General features: G+C 35.6%; 1 protein-coding gene across 1 annotated transcript in view; it reads right to left on the reverse strand.

Moving 5' to 3' along the window:
* Positions 1-2799: 2799 nt before the first annotated feature.
* Positions 2800-17296, reverse strand: part of SEC24B (SEC24 homolog B, COPII coat complex component) — a 100169-nt gene continuing 85672 nt past the window's right edge. The window contains 10 exon segments of the mRNA XM_030313279.1: positions 2800-3689; positions 3937-4040; positions 7469-7561; positions 8369-8473; positions 11408-11545; positions 12389-12564; positions 14046-14156; positions 15226-15399; positions 16465-16623; positions 17064-17187. Of these exon segments, the coding sequence (XP_030169139.1) occupies positions 3575-3689; positions 3937-4040; positions 7469-7561; positions 8369-8473; positions 11408-11545; positions 12389-12564; positions 14046-14156; positions 15226-15399; positions 16465-16623; positions 17064-17187 (1299 nt within the window). The 3' untranslated portion in view covers positions 2800-3574.

Raw genomic sequence — 17296 nt, forward strand, 5'->3', positions numbered from 1 at the left:
TTTGAATAAAGTACTTGTGGTTTTCTTAGCATTACATGTTGATAATATGTGCAGATTATAGCCTCACATGTTGACCACAACAGATTAATATCCACAAATAGCTTCCAAATATTTTTTTGCAATACAAGTTAATGTATAAAAAATATAATTCTTTTTCCACTGATTTGTGAACTATACTTGATTTGTTCTATAGAAGTATTCCTTAAAAGTAGCATGTAAACAGCAGCTCTATAAATCAAATTGTATGTTCCTATTCAGCAGTGGTTCTAGCAGGGGATTAGGAAGTTTTTCACATTACCTGGGATACTCTTTTAAAATACATCTCTCTGGTCAACCCCTTACCAGATGGTGAATATGATTTGAAGCAGAAGAGATGTATATCAAAAAAGGTCTCCCAGGAAATTCTCTTTCCGTTCCCACTACACACACTAAGAACCTCTGACTTAATGACAGCTTCAATTAATTAAAAAGGGGCTCACAGAATTCCTAGTAAGCATGTCTGTCCCTCTCGTCAGTCCCTGCTTCACAAAACAAGTGGCCAGAGACTCGTCCCCCCTGGAGGCAAGGAGATTCTCCATCTCACATGAGGATTAACTCATCATGTCTACATTCCATTTGATGTCAGTCCCTACACATTCTAACGAACGTGGCTGTCTTCTGAGGGCACAACTTCCTTTGCAAACCTTTCAAGAGGTGTCTGTTTTTTATCTCAAACCCTAGGTAGGCACCCCTCAGCTCCTCATTGTGGACATCCAGATTATCCTTTCTCCTTGACTCCCCCAGGTCCTCTGAGCTCATGCCATCACACCGCAGCATATTCCCTGCTCCCTTTTTTACAGTCCCCATCTCTCTATGACTATTTCTTGTCATTTTCCTTGGAAATTTTAACAGTCGAATAAATGACCCATCTAAAAACCTTGGGTTCTAAGTTCTGACCTCTTCATCTCCTGTGATCTTTTACACCACCTCAATCATCCGCTCCCACAGACAGACCCTAGATCTTGTCATCACCAAAATCTAAACTTCCCCAAATCTCAATTTCAAGCATTCCATATCCTGACTATCACTTCCTATGTTTCCAGCTCATTCCATCTGGTGTCCATACTCTTTTTAAAAATTTTTAAATGTTTATTTATTTTTGAGGGAGACAGAGACGGAGCGAGAGCGGGGGAGGTGCAGAGAGGGAGACACAGATTCTGAAGCAGGCTCCAGGCTCCGAGCTGACAGCACACAGCCTGATGCAGGGCTCAAATCCATGACCTGAGCTGAAGTCACTCAACCGAGTGAGCCACCCAGGTGCCTCATGTGCACCTTTCCTTTAAATGAATGTCTCCCTTGCATGCGTCCTCAATTCCCTTGCTCCTCCGTTCCTCCTCATACCAATCCTGCTTAAGTCCAACCCTCCACGAAGCAGCTGGATGTGGCCAGAGGCAAGAGGCACTGCTGAGCTCAATGGTTCCACTTTATGTTCAAGACTCACACCCCAACGTCCTAAGTGCTGCTTGACAATCCTACTACATGCCACTGGTCAATTTAACCTCTCACTCCCCTAAGCAACTATTTCTTGAAGCCTCTCCTACTTTCCCCCTTTCTCAGCTGGTAACTCTGCTGCTTCTTTTACAGAGAAAACAAGTGCAATCCAAAGGTACTTTCCATATTCACTTACCGCTTGGTTGGCTCTTCTTCCAGACACCTGTGTGGGTTTAGGTCTCTGCTCAGCTGTCATTTTCCAGAAGGGCCTTCCCTAGTTACTACCAAAAATAGCATTCTTGATTCCCTTATCCAGCTTTATTTTGTTTTGTAGCATTCATTACACCTGACATATAAATACATTGTCTTTTTCTCAGTCCTCCACACCATTACCCTAGCCTGTAAGCTCTGTGAAAGTGGGGATTTTGTTTGTTTTATGCCTGGAACAAAGTCTGACAAGTATTAAGTGCTTAAAATTACCTCCTGAATGAGTAACAAAATATCCAAATGATTTTTTCTTTCTCAAAGTAGAAACAAGATAGTTTTTGTTATAAAATTACAATATTTAGTTGCCCTTAGAATACTGTAGTTTTTCCTAAAGTTCAATAAGATTCACCCTTGCTGGAGGCATCATGGTACAGAGACAAGTACAGTCTTGGGGGTGAGGTTGGGATGGGAGTAGGTGGTGGGAGGGGAGAACATTTGGTTTTTACTATTAGCTCTGTCATTAATTAGTGAAGTCATTTAGAGTGAGTCATTTAACTTCTCATTTGCATCAAGGAATGTGAGAAGAATACGTTTATTTTTATCTAAAGAAAATAGAGCCACCAAATACATAACCAGTAAAAAATCACCCACTAAACACACCAAGTTCCTTCTTCCTTCTGAAGTTAATTGATGGGACTTTTATAGTTATAAAATTCCGTTCAATGATCTAATAGATCATTAATAGTTTTTATAGTAAATAACCTGTTAGTAAATGAGAGATTTTTTTCATTAGAATAAAATGACTCTCAAAATTCAAGATGGTAATCTTAACAAATAGGATAGTCACTATGTCATGAAAATTTTCTTGCTATGAATGTATAGGAAAAAAATGCCTAATTTAACTGAGAAAGACAAATTAAGTTATTCCTAGTCAATACTTGTATGTATTTTGAAAGTAACATTGGCTTTTAGAATACAAACAGAGTAAGTACTTGGTAATGTCCACAAAGTAATAAAAACGTATTGATTCACAGATATTACTAAATTCAAGTAGTAAATTCAACATATCCTATATGTAAAAGTAACACCAACAACCCTCCCCACACACAAAAAGACACCAAATATTGTCAAGCAAAATATTTTTAATTAGTAGGCTGATCATAAATAAATCCACATAAAAGATTTAACAGAATTACAAAGAGTTTTGTATTTCTTTTGTGGACTCAATTCATCATATGCATTAGTCAACCTCATTCTCTAACTGTGACAAAAGAGTTGTCATCCAACGATGCAGCACAGTTTAAGCAATTCATATTTTGTAGTTACATTTTTACATTTTCTTTACAAATGTAACATTTATGTACATTATATATATTTTTCTATAGTTCATGTACTGAAATGCTATTGTTTTTACAGGGAAAATATTGAATTCATTTAATGAATACAAATCATTCCTTGTTAAAAAGTAATTCATATAAACAAGTAACACGGTACCACTGCCTTTTGGCATCTCTTGTCAGAGTTTCAAGTCCAGAAATGTTATATTAAGTATAGGAAAAAGGGATTTACCTAACTTGACATTAGGACATACCATTCCACATAGCTACATAAATTTGCCAGCTTGCAATGAACAGGGCACTGTACTGCTGCACTACTGAAAATGTGTAGAAACCAACTCAAAATATACTTGGTGAAACAGCATCGTCATGACCACTAATTCAGGCTGAAGAAAATCTGTCAAGTTCTTTCTTCCCCTTTACCTTCTGCCAAAGCCTCGGGGTGCACTGTGTCTTGTGACAACAAATGCCTTCATTTCAAACAGCCTGCGTGCTTCTCTGACAGAGTATGCTTTACTCAGGCTACGGATCTTTTGCTTCTTACTCAATTTAACTTCACTTCACTTACAAATCTGCTGCTGAATGTGAAGCAAAAATTCATAGTAAGAGAATGCAGCTTCTGTTCGGTCTTCAATCAAATGTTGAAAAAATTCTGTTTTGGCAGGACTCTCATCTCTGAAAAAGAAAAAAGGGTATTTATCTAGAGATGCACATTATTAAAAAGAATAATTATACATTAAAAAAAAATCAATACATGGGGACTTTAGGAAAACAGAACGTAAGGGATATTTATCAATTAACAGCATTCTTCTACTAGAATACATTTTCATAATATTATTTAAAGTCTGCTTTGCAGACAAGCAATTTCACACAGATTGCACAGGATATGGCAATTTCATAATTGAGTTACAGAAGTACTTACTTTACCACATGAAGAATTGGGCTTAATGGTCTGTTGTCTCTAAGCCAAGTGATAAAGGATCTCGCTCTTTCTGATGAAAGTGTATCTAGCTCTGGAAGATGTGTCTGGTAAAAGTAACATAGTTAGGAAATTATTTCCCTTTCTCACACACTTCAGCAATATTAGAACTAAATCATGATTCGTTCCCCCTACCACCAACCACCAGTACTCTATCCTCAGCCATAAAGCAGCAACCAAACGAGTGAAATTGAAATTATTCACAAACCTGTTTATATTCTTTTGGATAAGATAATAAAACATGTTTGATGGTAAGTATATATCACTGGTATTTTACCTGCATATTATATTTTTTCTAAGTCGATAAAACATAAACCATGATTAATATGCCACTGGTATTGTGTTGTACTTTTATGTTTCATCTAAAGGAAACATGCATTTGAAGGGGGCTATTGCTGATTTCCAAATCTGCTCAACAGTTGTATGTTACATCCTTTTTTTTTTTTTTTTTAATGTTTTTATTTATTTTTGAGACAGTGAGAGACAGAGCATGAGCAGGGTAGGGGCAGACAGAGAGGGAGACACAGAATCCGAAGCAGGGTCCAGGCTCTGAGCTGTCAGCACAGAGCCTGACACGGGACTCAAACTCACAGACTGTGAGATCATGACCTGAGCTGAAGTCAGACACTCAATCGACTGAGGCACCCAGGCGCCCCTGTTACATCCTCTTCTACTAACAGTCATCCTCAGAGAACTGTATGTTTCCTTTAGTCCTTAAAATTTAAGGGCAAGGGGACATCCAGATGGCCAACAAGACACACAAAAAGAGTTCATCATCACCATCAGGGAAATGCAAATTAAAACTACAATGAGAACACCTGTCAGAATGGCTAAAATAAACAACACAAGAAACAACAGGTGTTGGCAAGGATGCCAACCCTCCTGCACTGTTGGTGGGAATGCAAACTGGTGCACTCTCTGTGGAGAACAGTGTGGTGGTTCCTCATAGAGTTAAAAATAGAACTACCCTATGGTCCAGTAGTGACACTACCCATTTACTCAAAGAGTACAAAAACACTAATTTAAAGGGATACAAGCATTCCTATGTTTATAACAGCATTATTCACAATAGCCAAGATATTGAAGCAGCCCAAGTATTCATTGACTGAATAAAGTGGTGTTTATATATACATACATACATACATATATATATATATATATATATATATATATATATATATATATAAAATTCAGCCATAAAAAAGAATGAAATCTCACCATCTGCAACAACATGGATGGAGCTAGAGTATAAACTAAGTGAAATAAGCCAGTCAGAAAAAGACAAATACTATTAAGATTTCACTCATATGTGGAATTTAAGAAACAAAATAAACAAGGTAAGGGAAAAAAAAAAAAAGAGAGAGAGAGACCAACCAAGAAACAGACTCTTAACTCTAGAGAACTGATGATTACCAGAAGGGAGGTGGGGTTGGGTTAAATAGGTGATGGGGATTAGGGAGGAATTAAATAGGAATTAAAATAAAACTTAAAAGAAAATTTAAGGACAAGGAATTCTAAAGAACAGTGTATGCATATTTAAAACTATGTGCGAGATTATTTTTAAAAGACCTAAAAAGTCTATTCTTATATGTTTTCATAAGTATATTTTATAAATTTAATAAATATATTTATATATGTAAGTTATATATATGTTATATGATGAAGTTTTTTCCAAAGCCAAATTAATAGTAAACTAAATAACTCAAAGTATAGAGTAAAAATTTAAATAGAAAATATTTAAATAGAAAACTTTATTTACTGTTATTGTTTTTAACTATGATTGAAGCTGAACATTGTTTCACATGGCTACTACTAGATTTTCCCTCCTATAAATTGCCTATTCAAATCTTTTGCCCATTTTTCCTTTCCTTTTTTTCTGAGGGGACTGGGGTGTCTTTTTCTTAAAGATTTGTAAGAAAACTTTTAATACTGGAGAAATTAGCCCCTTTTCTGTCCTGAGTTAGAGATAACCTTCTGATTTTATTGTATTTATTTTACCACATGGAAATGTTTTTTTTTAATGCTCTCAGATTTATTAATCTTTTCCATCATGGACTTACAAAGGCCCTACCCATTTTAATACAATAAAGATTATTTTTCTAGTATTTTTTTCTTTAAATGCAATCTTTACCACCTTCTATTTGTCATGAATTACATCCATTTCTATTTTGTGCCCCTGATATATTTATTGTGCCACTATCACAGTGCTTAAATAACTACAGCTTTGGAAGAAAGTTTACTATTTTATTTAGAACTTATTTTCTAGGAATGCCTGAGTGGCTCAGTAGGTTAAGTGTCCAACTCTTGATTTCGGCTCAGGTCATGACCTTGTGGTTTGTGAGTTTGAGCCTCACGTCAGGCTCAGAGCGGACAGTGCAGAGCCTGCTTGGGATTCTCTCTCTCCTCTGCTCCTCCCCTGCCTGTTCTGTCTCTCAAAATGAATAAATAAACAACAACAACAACTTATTCTTCATATGCTTTTCCCCTCTGCTGACATTATTCCCTCTTCTTAAACTTTTCCTTATTACCTTCATTTGTTGAGTTTTAGAAACGAACTCTGGAATTAATGTGTCAAAATCAAATCAATCAATCAATCAAACAATACCAGAATGTGATAAAAATTACGTTGACTTTAAAGTAGGCCTTTTCGTTAATAAAATAGAGAACTATTTTCAGAATCATATTTCTTTGGTATGGGTTAATACACATCCAGAAAAGGCCCACTGAAAAAAATTATGTTTATTATCAGCAAAAAAAACTTAGAAGTTAAAGTTGTTGGAAAACAATTTGGCAGTTCCTCAAAAAATCAGACATAGGGTTTATCATATGACCCAGCAATTTTATTCCTAGGTATGCACATTCCTAGGTATGCACAAGAGAACTGAAAACATATGTTTACACACACACTTGTACATAAATTGTTCACAGTAGCACTACTCACAGTAACTCCAAAAGGAAAACAACGCTAATGTCCATGAATGAATGACTGGATTTAAAAATGTAGCATAACTACACAATTATTATTTAGTCATAAAAAAGCATGAAGTACTTGTGCTTCCTTCCGCAGCACATAAACTAAAAAAAAGAATGAAGTAGTACTCATATGTGCTACAATGGGGATGAACTTTGAAAATATTATGAGAAATGAAAAGAGACGAAACACAGAAGGCCACATCTTATGTGATTCCATTTATATGGAATGTCCAGAACAGGCACATCTGCAGAGACAGAATGTAGATTGGGGTTGCTAGGGGAAAGCAGGAGGGGAGAATTTGGAATATAGGTTTCCTTTTGGGGTAATGGGAATGCTCTGAAATTAAGGTGCTGGTGACTGTTGTACACCACTGTAAATATACTAAAAGCTAATGAGTTGACTTTATGATAATTAAAATGGTGAATTGTATGTGAATTTGATCTCACTGAACATTTTAAACAAACAAGCATACAAAAAGTTAAAAGTGTAGAGCCCACTGACCATTTTCTGTGGTATTGATGCAAAATTAGGATACCCAAGCACATCCTCTATGAAATTATTGTCACAGCTTTTTCCAATCCAAATGTAAAAAACCTAAAACAAAAAAAACCCAACAACATATTAAAGCTCTGTACTCAGAAACCTATTATAACTAATTTTCTCAAAATCGTGAAGCATAAAAGAGGTAAAGTATACCATCTTAAATTAGGAACAAACATAAAAGTAAAAGGAAACTCATAATTGGTACATTTGGAATCCATATTCAAGAATCTAGAGTGGTTCGTGTCTTCTTTGCTTAAATTTCAAGACTTTCCATAAAATATTATTTTATTTCACCATCTTCCTTACTTTTTTCCCCCAATAGGGAGATAGTGCTTTAGCCAGGATAACTGACTCACTGTATTTCCTATCCACTATTTCAATTACTATCTGTGTATTTTAACTAAGGGCTCTCCCTCACCCCTCCTTTCCTGCTCATAAGGTATCGTTTATGAAGCTATCTTGATCATTCTGACACCCTTCACCACCATCTGGCCCAGTGACTTCTCCTGAACTCCTAATCACTAATGGCTCAGACAATGGGGAGAAGTTGAAACTGCTAAGACTCTTGAGGTCCTTTTGAATTTAATGATTCTAGATGCTAGACAGAATTTATCTCTTTACTTCTCTTTATCAAGTACACATAACCCATGACAATAAATAATCCATAATAATAAAATGGTATCTGACTAGAAAAGTCTAAAATAAATTGATTGCTCGTGCCAGGTACCAATTTATTGCTTCTCAGTTCCTAATCCCACCTTTCACTGCCTGACCTACGATAACAGAGCTGGCCTCTGTAAGTGTTTCTGCTTTTGCCAGCCAGAACAGTGTTAAACATCATCAGTAGAGGGTGCTTACAGAGCCACAGTCCATAAGGAAAGCACCTTCTCTTGTCAGTTTTTCTGCAGACAATTTTTGAAGAGGTGGTTGAGGTACGACCCTGTCATTAACATGTATCGCACCCTGAAAAAAAAAAAAAAAAAAGAGATGAAACGTGAAGGAACTTATATAACTATCATCACAGTCTGGAAGGTAAAGGCTACTACCAGTGTTTTATGAAATACTAAAAAATGACACTTGAGAATTTTCTAAGTTGCAAAAAAATTATTGATAATACATTACCACCCTGGCTATAGAATCAAGACACTCAGATATATTCAAATTACAAAGATAAAAAACATGAATATGTAAAATGATCTGTCCATTTCCTTCCCTTCTGGGATCTGGACACATTAAAAGTATGACTATTAAATCTGCTGCAAAGCAAGCTACTTTTTTACATTTTTCTAGTAACAAAATAAAGAAGATTCCAACGAGTAGAGTTTTAACACAAGAAAGAAAAGACACTATAAATTTGCATATTAAAAATAACTATTGGATACCAGATTTGGTTTATAATATAATAAAAATTGCACTTGTATCAGGGGGAACCACACCTCAACATAATAAAAGCTATATATGAAAACCCCAAGCTAACATCATACTTAATGGTGAAAAACTGAAAGCTCTTTCCATCCCCTAAGATCAGGAACAAGACAAGGATGTCCACTCTCAGCACTTTCATCAACACAGTATTGGAAGATCCAGCCACAGCAATCAGATGGCAACGAAAATGAAAGGCATCCAAATTGGTAAGGAAGAAGTCAAACTTTCATTATGCAGATGACATGATGCAATATACAGAAAACCCTAAAGAATCCACCAAAAAACTACTAGAAATGATAAATGAATTCAGAAAGGTCACAGGACACAAAATCAATATACAGAAATCCACTGCATTTCTATATACTAATAATGAAGTAGCAAAAAGAGAAATTAAGAAAACAATCCCATTTACAATTGCACCCAAAATAATAAAATACCTAGGAACAAACTTAACCAAGGAGGTGAAAGACTTGTACTTGGAAAACAATAAAACACTGATGAAAGAAATTGAAGATGACACAAACAAATGGAAAGATATTCCATGCTCATGGATTTAGAAAACAAGTATTGTTAAAATGTCCATACCACCCAAAGCAATCTACAGATTTAATGCAATCCCTATCAAAATAGCAACAGTATTTTTCACAGAACTAAAACAATCTTAAAATGCATATAGAACCACAAAAGACCCTGAATAGTCAAAGCAATCTTGAAAAAAAAGAACAAAACTGGAGATATCACAATCCCAGATTTCAAGTTATACTATAAAACTATAGTAATCAAAACAGTATGGCACTGGCACAAAAACAGACACATAGATCAATGGAACGGAATAGAGAGCCTAGAAATAAACTCGTGATTATTTGGTCAATTAACCTTTGACAAAGGAGACAAGAATATGCAATGGTAAAGACAGTCTCTTTAACAAATGGTGTTGAGAAAACTAGACAGCTACATGCAAAAGAATGAAACAGGACCACTGTCTTACACCATACACAAAAATAAACTCGGATTAAAGACCTAAATCTGAGATCTGAAACCATAAAAATCTTAGAAGAGGGCATGTCAGACAGCAATTTCTTGGACATCAGCCACAGCAACATTTTTTCAGATAGGTTTCCTAAGGCAAAGGAAATGAAAGCAAAAATAAACTGTTGGGACCATGTCAAAATAAAAAGCTTCTACACAGCAAAGGAAACAATCAACAAAACAAAAGACATCCTATTGAATGGGAGAAGATATTTACAAATGACATATCCAATAAGGAGTTAGATCTAAAATACACAAAGAACTTAAAGAACAAAAACCCAAATAATCCAATTAAAAAATGGGCAAGACATGAAAAGACATTTCACCAAAGACACCCAATATGGCTAACAGACACATGAAAAGATGTTCAACATCACTCACCATCAGGGAAATGCAAATCGAAACCACAATGAAATATCACCTCACACATGTCAGATGACCAAAATCAACAACTCAAGAAGTAAGTGTTGGCGAGGATGTGGAGAAAAAGGAACCCTCATACACTATCGGTGGGAATGAAAACTGGTACAGCCATTGTGGAAAACAGTATGGAGGTTCCTCAAAAAGGTAAAAATAGAATTACCATATTATCCAGTAATTCCACTACTGGGTATTTCCCCAAAGAATACAAAAGCACTAATTCAAAAGGATACAAGCATCTCTATGTTTATTTATTTAAAATAGCCAAAGTATGGAAGCAACCCAAGTATCCATCAACAGATGGATGGATAAAGAAGTGGTATATATAAATAATGGAATATTAGTCATAAAAAAGAATGAAATCTTGTCAGTTGCAATAACATGGGTGGATCTAGATGGTATCATGCTAAATGAAGTAAGTCAGTCAGAGAAAGACAAATACCCCATGATTTCACTCATATGTGGAATTTAAGAAAATATGAAGAAAAAAAGGAACAAACAAAAAATAGACTATTAACTATGGAGAACAAACTGGTGGTTTCCAGAGGGAAGGTGGGGGGAGATGCAGGAAACAGGTGAAGGAGATTAAGGGTACATTTATCATGATGAGCAGTGAGTAACGTACAGAATTGTTGATCCACTATATTGTACACCTGAACCTTATACATAACATTATACTATACATTAATTATACTGGAATTAAAAACAAAACCAAAAATTGCCTTCTGATCACATCAGGAACAGTCAGTATCTACCAAATACAAATGGAAATGTCCACTCTACAATTTACTTTGTAATAAATATAACCAAACCCATAAGCTGAATTACTTCCCGTTATTTTTGAAAACTCCATGACCATAGACAGTATCTAATAGTCCTACTGTTCAACCAACTCTACAGCTAGTGTCGTCATTTACTATATTACCACTATAGGGAAAGAGCAGATGTAAAAAATTGTTAGCACCTTACATTAGCAGCCTAGCTGTAGAATCAAGACGCTCAAATATATTTAAAAAATCCTACCTCATCTGTCAATCTGTCTATCCTGTATAAGTTGGGATGAATCATTTTCATTAGATGAACAAGTGGCTGACACTTTATCTGACACATGGCATATACACGATCATCCAGGCGTGTGCTTGTACCAGTTCTAAATGCTTTCTACGAGGAAAAAAATACATATTTTCAAATAAAACAAATATAGACAAACATTAAAACAAATATATATACCATCACAGTCATGGAAAAAGCATGGCCTTCAAAACAGACCTGGATTAAATTCTCAGCTCTGACACTGAACAGGTAGATAGGTGAGCAAGTTATTAGCTTCTCAAAGCTATACTATTATCATAATAAAAACAAAAAAAATGCTTACCTCTCTAGGGTGTGGTAAGGATTAAATAAGATGATGCATATATAACAGTTATTATAGTGCTTGAGACTTGGAAAGATGTTCGATGGACAGTATATCCTTTCCTTAGAGTCTTGTTCCAGAAGCACATACATACTAAGAGTGTGCTATAAAAGCATACCATTCTTTAAGTTGCTCCCACATATTATTTTTTTTAATGTTTATTTATTTTTGAGAGAGAGAGAGAGAGAGAGAGAGAGAGAGAGAGAGAGAGACAACAAGAGCGAGAATGAGCCAGGGAAAGGCAGAGAGAGAGGGAGATACAGAATCCGAAGTAGGCTCCAGGATCCGAGCTGTCAGCACAGAGCCTGATGCGGGGCTTGAACTCCCGAACTGCGAGATCATGACCCGAGCCAAAGTTGGACGCTTAACCAACTGAGCCACCCAGGTGCCCCTTGTTGCTTCCACATATTAAAGAGAGCATATGGTTTCAAACATCCTGTTTTTATATGCTTTCATTTTCCACTGATCTTCTGTTTTTCAAAAATTTTCCAGTGCTAAGCTGCAAAACTGTCTAAATATGAAAAACCGCAGAAAACCTGGATTTCATTTCTTCATCTTTATGAAATGTAACAGTGTAGATAGAGAGCTACCTGTTTAAGAAGGGCCAAAACATAGAGAGGAAACAGCTTGAGGGAGCTGGGTGCTATCAGGGCAGAGTGCTGTAAATTTGAGACCGTTGAGCCGTATGCAGATAAGGAATCCACGACAGCATTCACTAAGGCATCTCTTGCATCTGATAGGCTTGAGGAGATGGATCGATCAACAGCTATAAAGCAATCAAAATGAAAATGTATTTCACCATTAGATTCCAATGAATGCTACGAGAGATAAAATTTATATGCATTTCTTAAGAAAGCAACAAACACTGTTTTCAGGATAGAAAAATACATTTCACCTGCTCCTTCATTTTGTAAGTGTCTACTCATGACACATTTTTTGTGAGGTAAATGTGAACAATTCTGTCAATCAGAACAAATCTAGATTGTTTCGGACCTTTTGGTTTTAGTCTCTATACATCTAAAAATGCTTAACTTCTATTGATATTAGGGAATGTGTACCATCCATTTACATCTGAGCAAGAAAGCTCTAGGGATGTTTTCATTTCTCCAGTAGAAGTCACATGTATAAAGTATCATTTTTTTTTTTTTTGCATAAACAATGCTGGGTTCTGCTATCTGAGTCATACCTTGTGATCCTCTAAAATTTTCTTTATTAAAGCATTTCCAGGTCAACAAAAAAAAAAGAGGGCAACTGAACATAGCTTCTCATGCAGACACTGAAGAGCCAGGTATCAGTGTGAAAGTTATTTTCTTCCAAGCACATATTTTATTAAACTAGAGATAGCTTATAGGTATGCCCAAGTATTAAAAATAAAAATTATACTGAATAAAAAAAATTATATTGAAAAACAATCAGTTATAACATACTGAATTTGAAATACAGATAAAATAATAAAATACTGGGATACTTTAGTATATGGTATTATAATTTTTCCCAAAATGGATAATAATGACTACTTTTCTCTAGGACTACATGAAAAATAAGATTCATTTCATGTCAAAAAGGAAAATTCATTAAAAACAACACTCCCAGTATTATATTAATTCCCCAAAAGACTTTTTTTTTTAAAACTTACATATAATAATATTTATTCTTTTGGGTATAATTCTATGGTGATTATATGTCAAACGCACAGCTATGTAATCAATATCACAATCAAAATACACCACAGTTCCATTACCCCAAAAATATCCAGTGGTGCTGGCCCCTTGTAGTAAAATCTTCCCACTATCCTTAACCCTGATAATCACTGATCTGTTTTTCACCCCTGGAATTTTCCCTTTTCTAGAATGTCATATGAGTATGTCTACAGCTGTCTCCTTTTGAAGCTAGCTCCCTTCCATTTAGCATGATGCCTTTGAGAGTCATCCATGTCTATTCACGTATCAACAATTCATTTCTTTTTATCACTGAGTTACAGTTAATGGTATGGATACACCATAGTCTGTTCAAACATTCATCAACTGAAGGACATTTGGGTTGTTACCAGTTTTTAGTGATTATGAATCCCCCAGGAAGTTTTAAACTAAAGAGTTAATAAGAAATATAAGAACAGTCCAATTCACACTTCTGTAAGTGAAGATGTAAAACATATACACTTTCTAAGTAAGTAATTTCTAGGGTAAAAAACGTCCAGGTTTCAGCTTTTAGGACAGAAGAATCCAAGTCGTCCACGTTCTTACTCACCCATGTTTGCCAGAAGGCAGATGGCAGCCTGTACGTCCACTCCCGCATACACATCTGCTAGTGAACTCACTACTGGCAAACAGAGCGTGTGCACTCTAATTCTCCGTTCGCCTATAGGAAATGATGAAATAATGTCAAAACACACTAGACCAAGACAGAAATAAAGCAGACAGGTCAAAACAGTATTCAGGTTACTATCTGACTGAATTAAACCAACAGGATTCTGAAATGTAAACACAAAGTTTTACACGTAATGGGTTTTAAAGAAAATCAAACACTCTCCATATTTATAGATTGTGATATATATTTTGTATACAGTTGAACATTAGGTTCTGGCTTTTATTTTTAAATTTTTTATTATTTTTAATTTTTTGACAGAGAGAGAGAGAGAGAGAGAGCGCGCGCGCACAAGCTGTGGAGGGGGACAGAGGTAGAGATACAGAGAATTTTAGGCAGGCTCCACACTCAGTGCAGAGCCTGACACGGGGCTTGATCCCACGACCCTGGGATCATGACCTGAGTGGAAATCAAGAGTTGGACATTCAACCAACTGAGCCACCCAGGTGCCTCCTGGTTTTCAGTTTAATATCAATCATCGTAAATTATATACAGCATAGTAAAATGTCGGAAAACCTGTCAAGTAACTAACATGGGTCTTACATGATATACAGATTTATTTATTTTATGGGGCAAAAAATAATGCTAAGGATGACATAGCTGGATTTAGCATGAGTTTACCAGACACATATGATACTGAGAATCCATGACTTCCACGAGTCAAAAATATTAGATATTAGATATTAAAAGGGCACCTGGGTGGCTCAGTTGGTTGAGTGTCTGACTCTTGATTTAGGCTCAGGTCATGATCCCAGGGTTGTGGGATTAAGCCCTGCATCGGGCTCTGCACTGAGCGTGGAGCCTGCTTGGAATTTTCTCCCCTGCTTGTGTGCTCGCTCTCTCCCTTAATAAAACAAAACAAAACAAAAACAACAACAACAACAAAATGATACTAAAGATTCAAAATGAGTTAAAAAAAAAAAAAAACAGAACATATATTTGATTCACTAATGCAGATTCCATTTATCTCCCACTGTACATTCATTCCTTCTCCCCATTTCCACCAGCATGTAAAAGGAGGGGGAAATTACGGCTGATTATATTTCATATCTATTAACATTACCTTTGCTTGATGTATATAATAAAGCTGTCTGAAAGCACACTAAGGAAGTATCTGTCAAATTTTCTTCGATTGACAGCTGTACTGCAAATCCAGCATCAGGATTGATGTTGGCAAGGGATAACAAATCAGTGGAACGGACAAAGAAGTTTCCGTGAAAAGTGTGCATTGAAAGACCTAAGGAAGAGAAAACTTGTTATAAAAGATAAAGCGACAGAAGTATCTTTACCTCAGGCTAAAGCTACTTTTTAAAGTAAAAACTGTCTCTGATTTTGAATTTTTTTTTTTAGTAGCCTCCATGCTGGAGGCATGGAGCCCAATATGGGGCCTGAACTCAAGACTCCGAGATCAAGAGTCAGATGCTTAACTGACTGAGCCATTCAGGTGCCCCTATGATTCTAAATCAAAAGGGTTAGGATTAGGGTGTTAGTAGAGGTTCTAAAATACCAATTCAAAACCAACAAACAATGCATGTTATATAAAAGAGACAGTATACATTTAACTTGTATTGATAACTAATCTTGTATTTTCTCATACATGATTTGAAGTCAGACAAACATCTAATATACAAAATGAAACTAATGACGGTTACTATATAACTCATTTAAGAATTAAAATTGGGGGGGGGAGGAGGGCGCCCGGGTGGCTCAGTCTGTTTAGGGTCTGACTTTTGCTCAGGTCATGATCTCACAGTCTGTGGGTTTGAGCCCCACGTTGGGCTCTGTGCTGACAGCTTAGAGCCTGGAGCCTTCTTTGAATTCTGTGTCTCCCTCTTTCTCTGCTCCTCCCCGGCTTATGCTCTGTCTCTCTCTCTTTCAAAAATAAACATTAAAAAAAAATTTTTTTTAATTAAAATTAGGGATGAGAATCCCTCCAGCAAACATTCACATAAAACTGAGGTAATGCAAACTGAAGACTAACTGAACGATTATGAAGGCAAAGATCATTCATCAAACAATTTTCACTTATGATCTTCCCTACTCCTCTAATTCTCCTTCTAAAATCACCTCCAGTATGGCTTTTTCTTAGGTTCTTCCTAATAAAGCAAACATTATTTTTTCTCATTTATTCAAATTACTTAAGAAATTAGGCAATGATTATTCAATAACTATATACATTTAAAACAGCTTATAGCTGACTGGTTCAAGCAGGGAGTCCTGAATGATGAAGAATCATTATAGGTAGTCAAAGTAATTTTGACAAAAGTACATAACATAAAGCATGATTCTTGTAATTTCATACCTTTAGTACACCTTATTCTCATAACAGCTTCAAACCCAATTTTTCTTGTGAGATACCGTTTCAGGTCTTTCTGTAACTTTTCTGCTTGTGAAGGATTGTGAGTATAGTGGAAAGATGGATAATAATAGATGCACCCTGCAGAATACTTGGACATGCAAGCTTTAGAGAGAAATATAAAAAATATTAGCTACAGAAACAATGATATCCTATAATAATATCCAGGAATATCTTACTTGCCCAACAATAGTACAGATTTTTATATCATGAAAAAAATCTAAGTCTTAAGGAAGAAGCCTAAGCTGTCAAAGTAAGAAAATACAAATCTGCGAAAACACAAATATTTGTAAAATATCTGGATAGGGTTTATTGTTGAGCAGAATGGCAAAGGAATTAGATTTTAAAAACAAATAGTAATAGCATTTTAGATTTGTATAGTGCTGTACAGTTACTGGTAATTTTCACAGATATCATCTATCTAATTCACATGCTTTTTATCCCCAAATAGAGAACCCTTACTAAAGAGTTTAGATTTGACTATATGCTAAAAATGTTTATGTTAAAAATGTTTATGTAAACAGATGAACATGGAATCTCCTTACCTAGAGAAGCAAGATCAGAATACTGTGAACTTAAGAGGAACAGATCCACTGCAGTCTGCTGCCCTGAGCAATCTAAAGCCAGTTTCTTATAAAAATCCGTTGCAGGGCCAAGATGCTGTACAACCTAAATCAACAGGCCATAAAGAAAGAGCTGGAAGCCTTGCACTATGCACACATTTCTACATCTCTTTTACAGTAACGAAGATGATACTTTGTCCTCCTATCAAACTAAG

The sequence above is a fragment of the Lynx canadensis genome, chromosome B1 (genome assembly GCF_007474595.2).
Source record: "Lynx canadensis isolate LIC74 chromosome B1, mLynCan4.pri.v2, whole genome shotgun sequence".
In the NCBI taxonomy this organism is placed as follows: Eukaryota; Metazoa; Chordata; class Mammalia; order Carnivora; family Felidae; genus Lynx; species Lynx canadensis.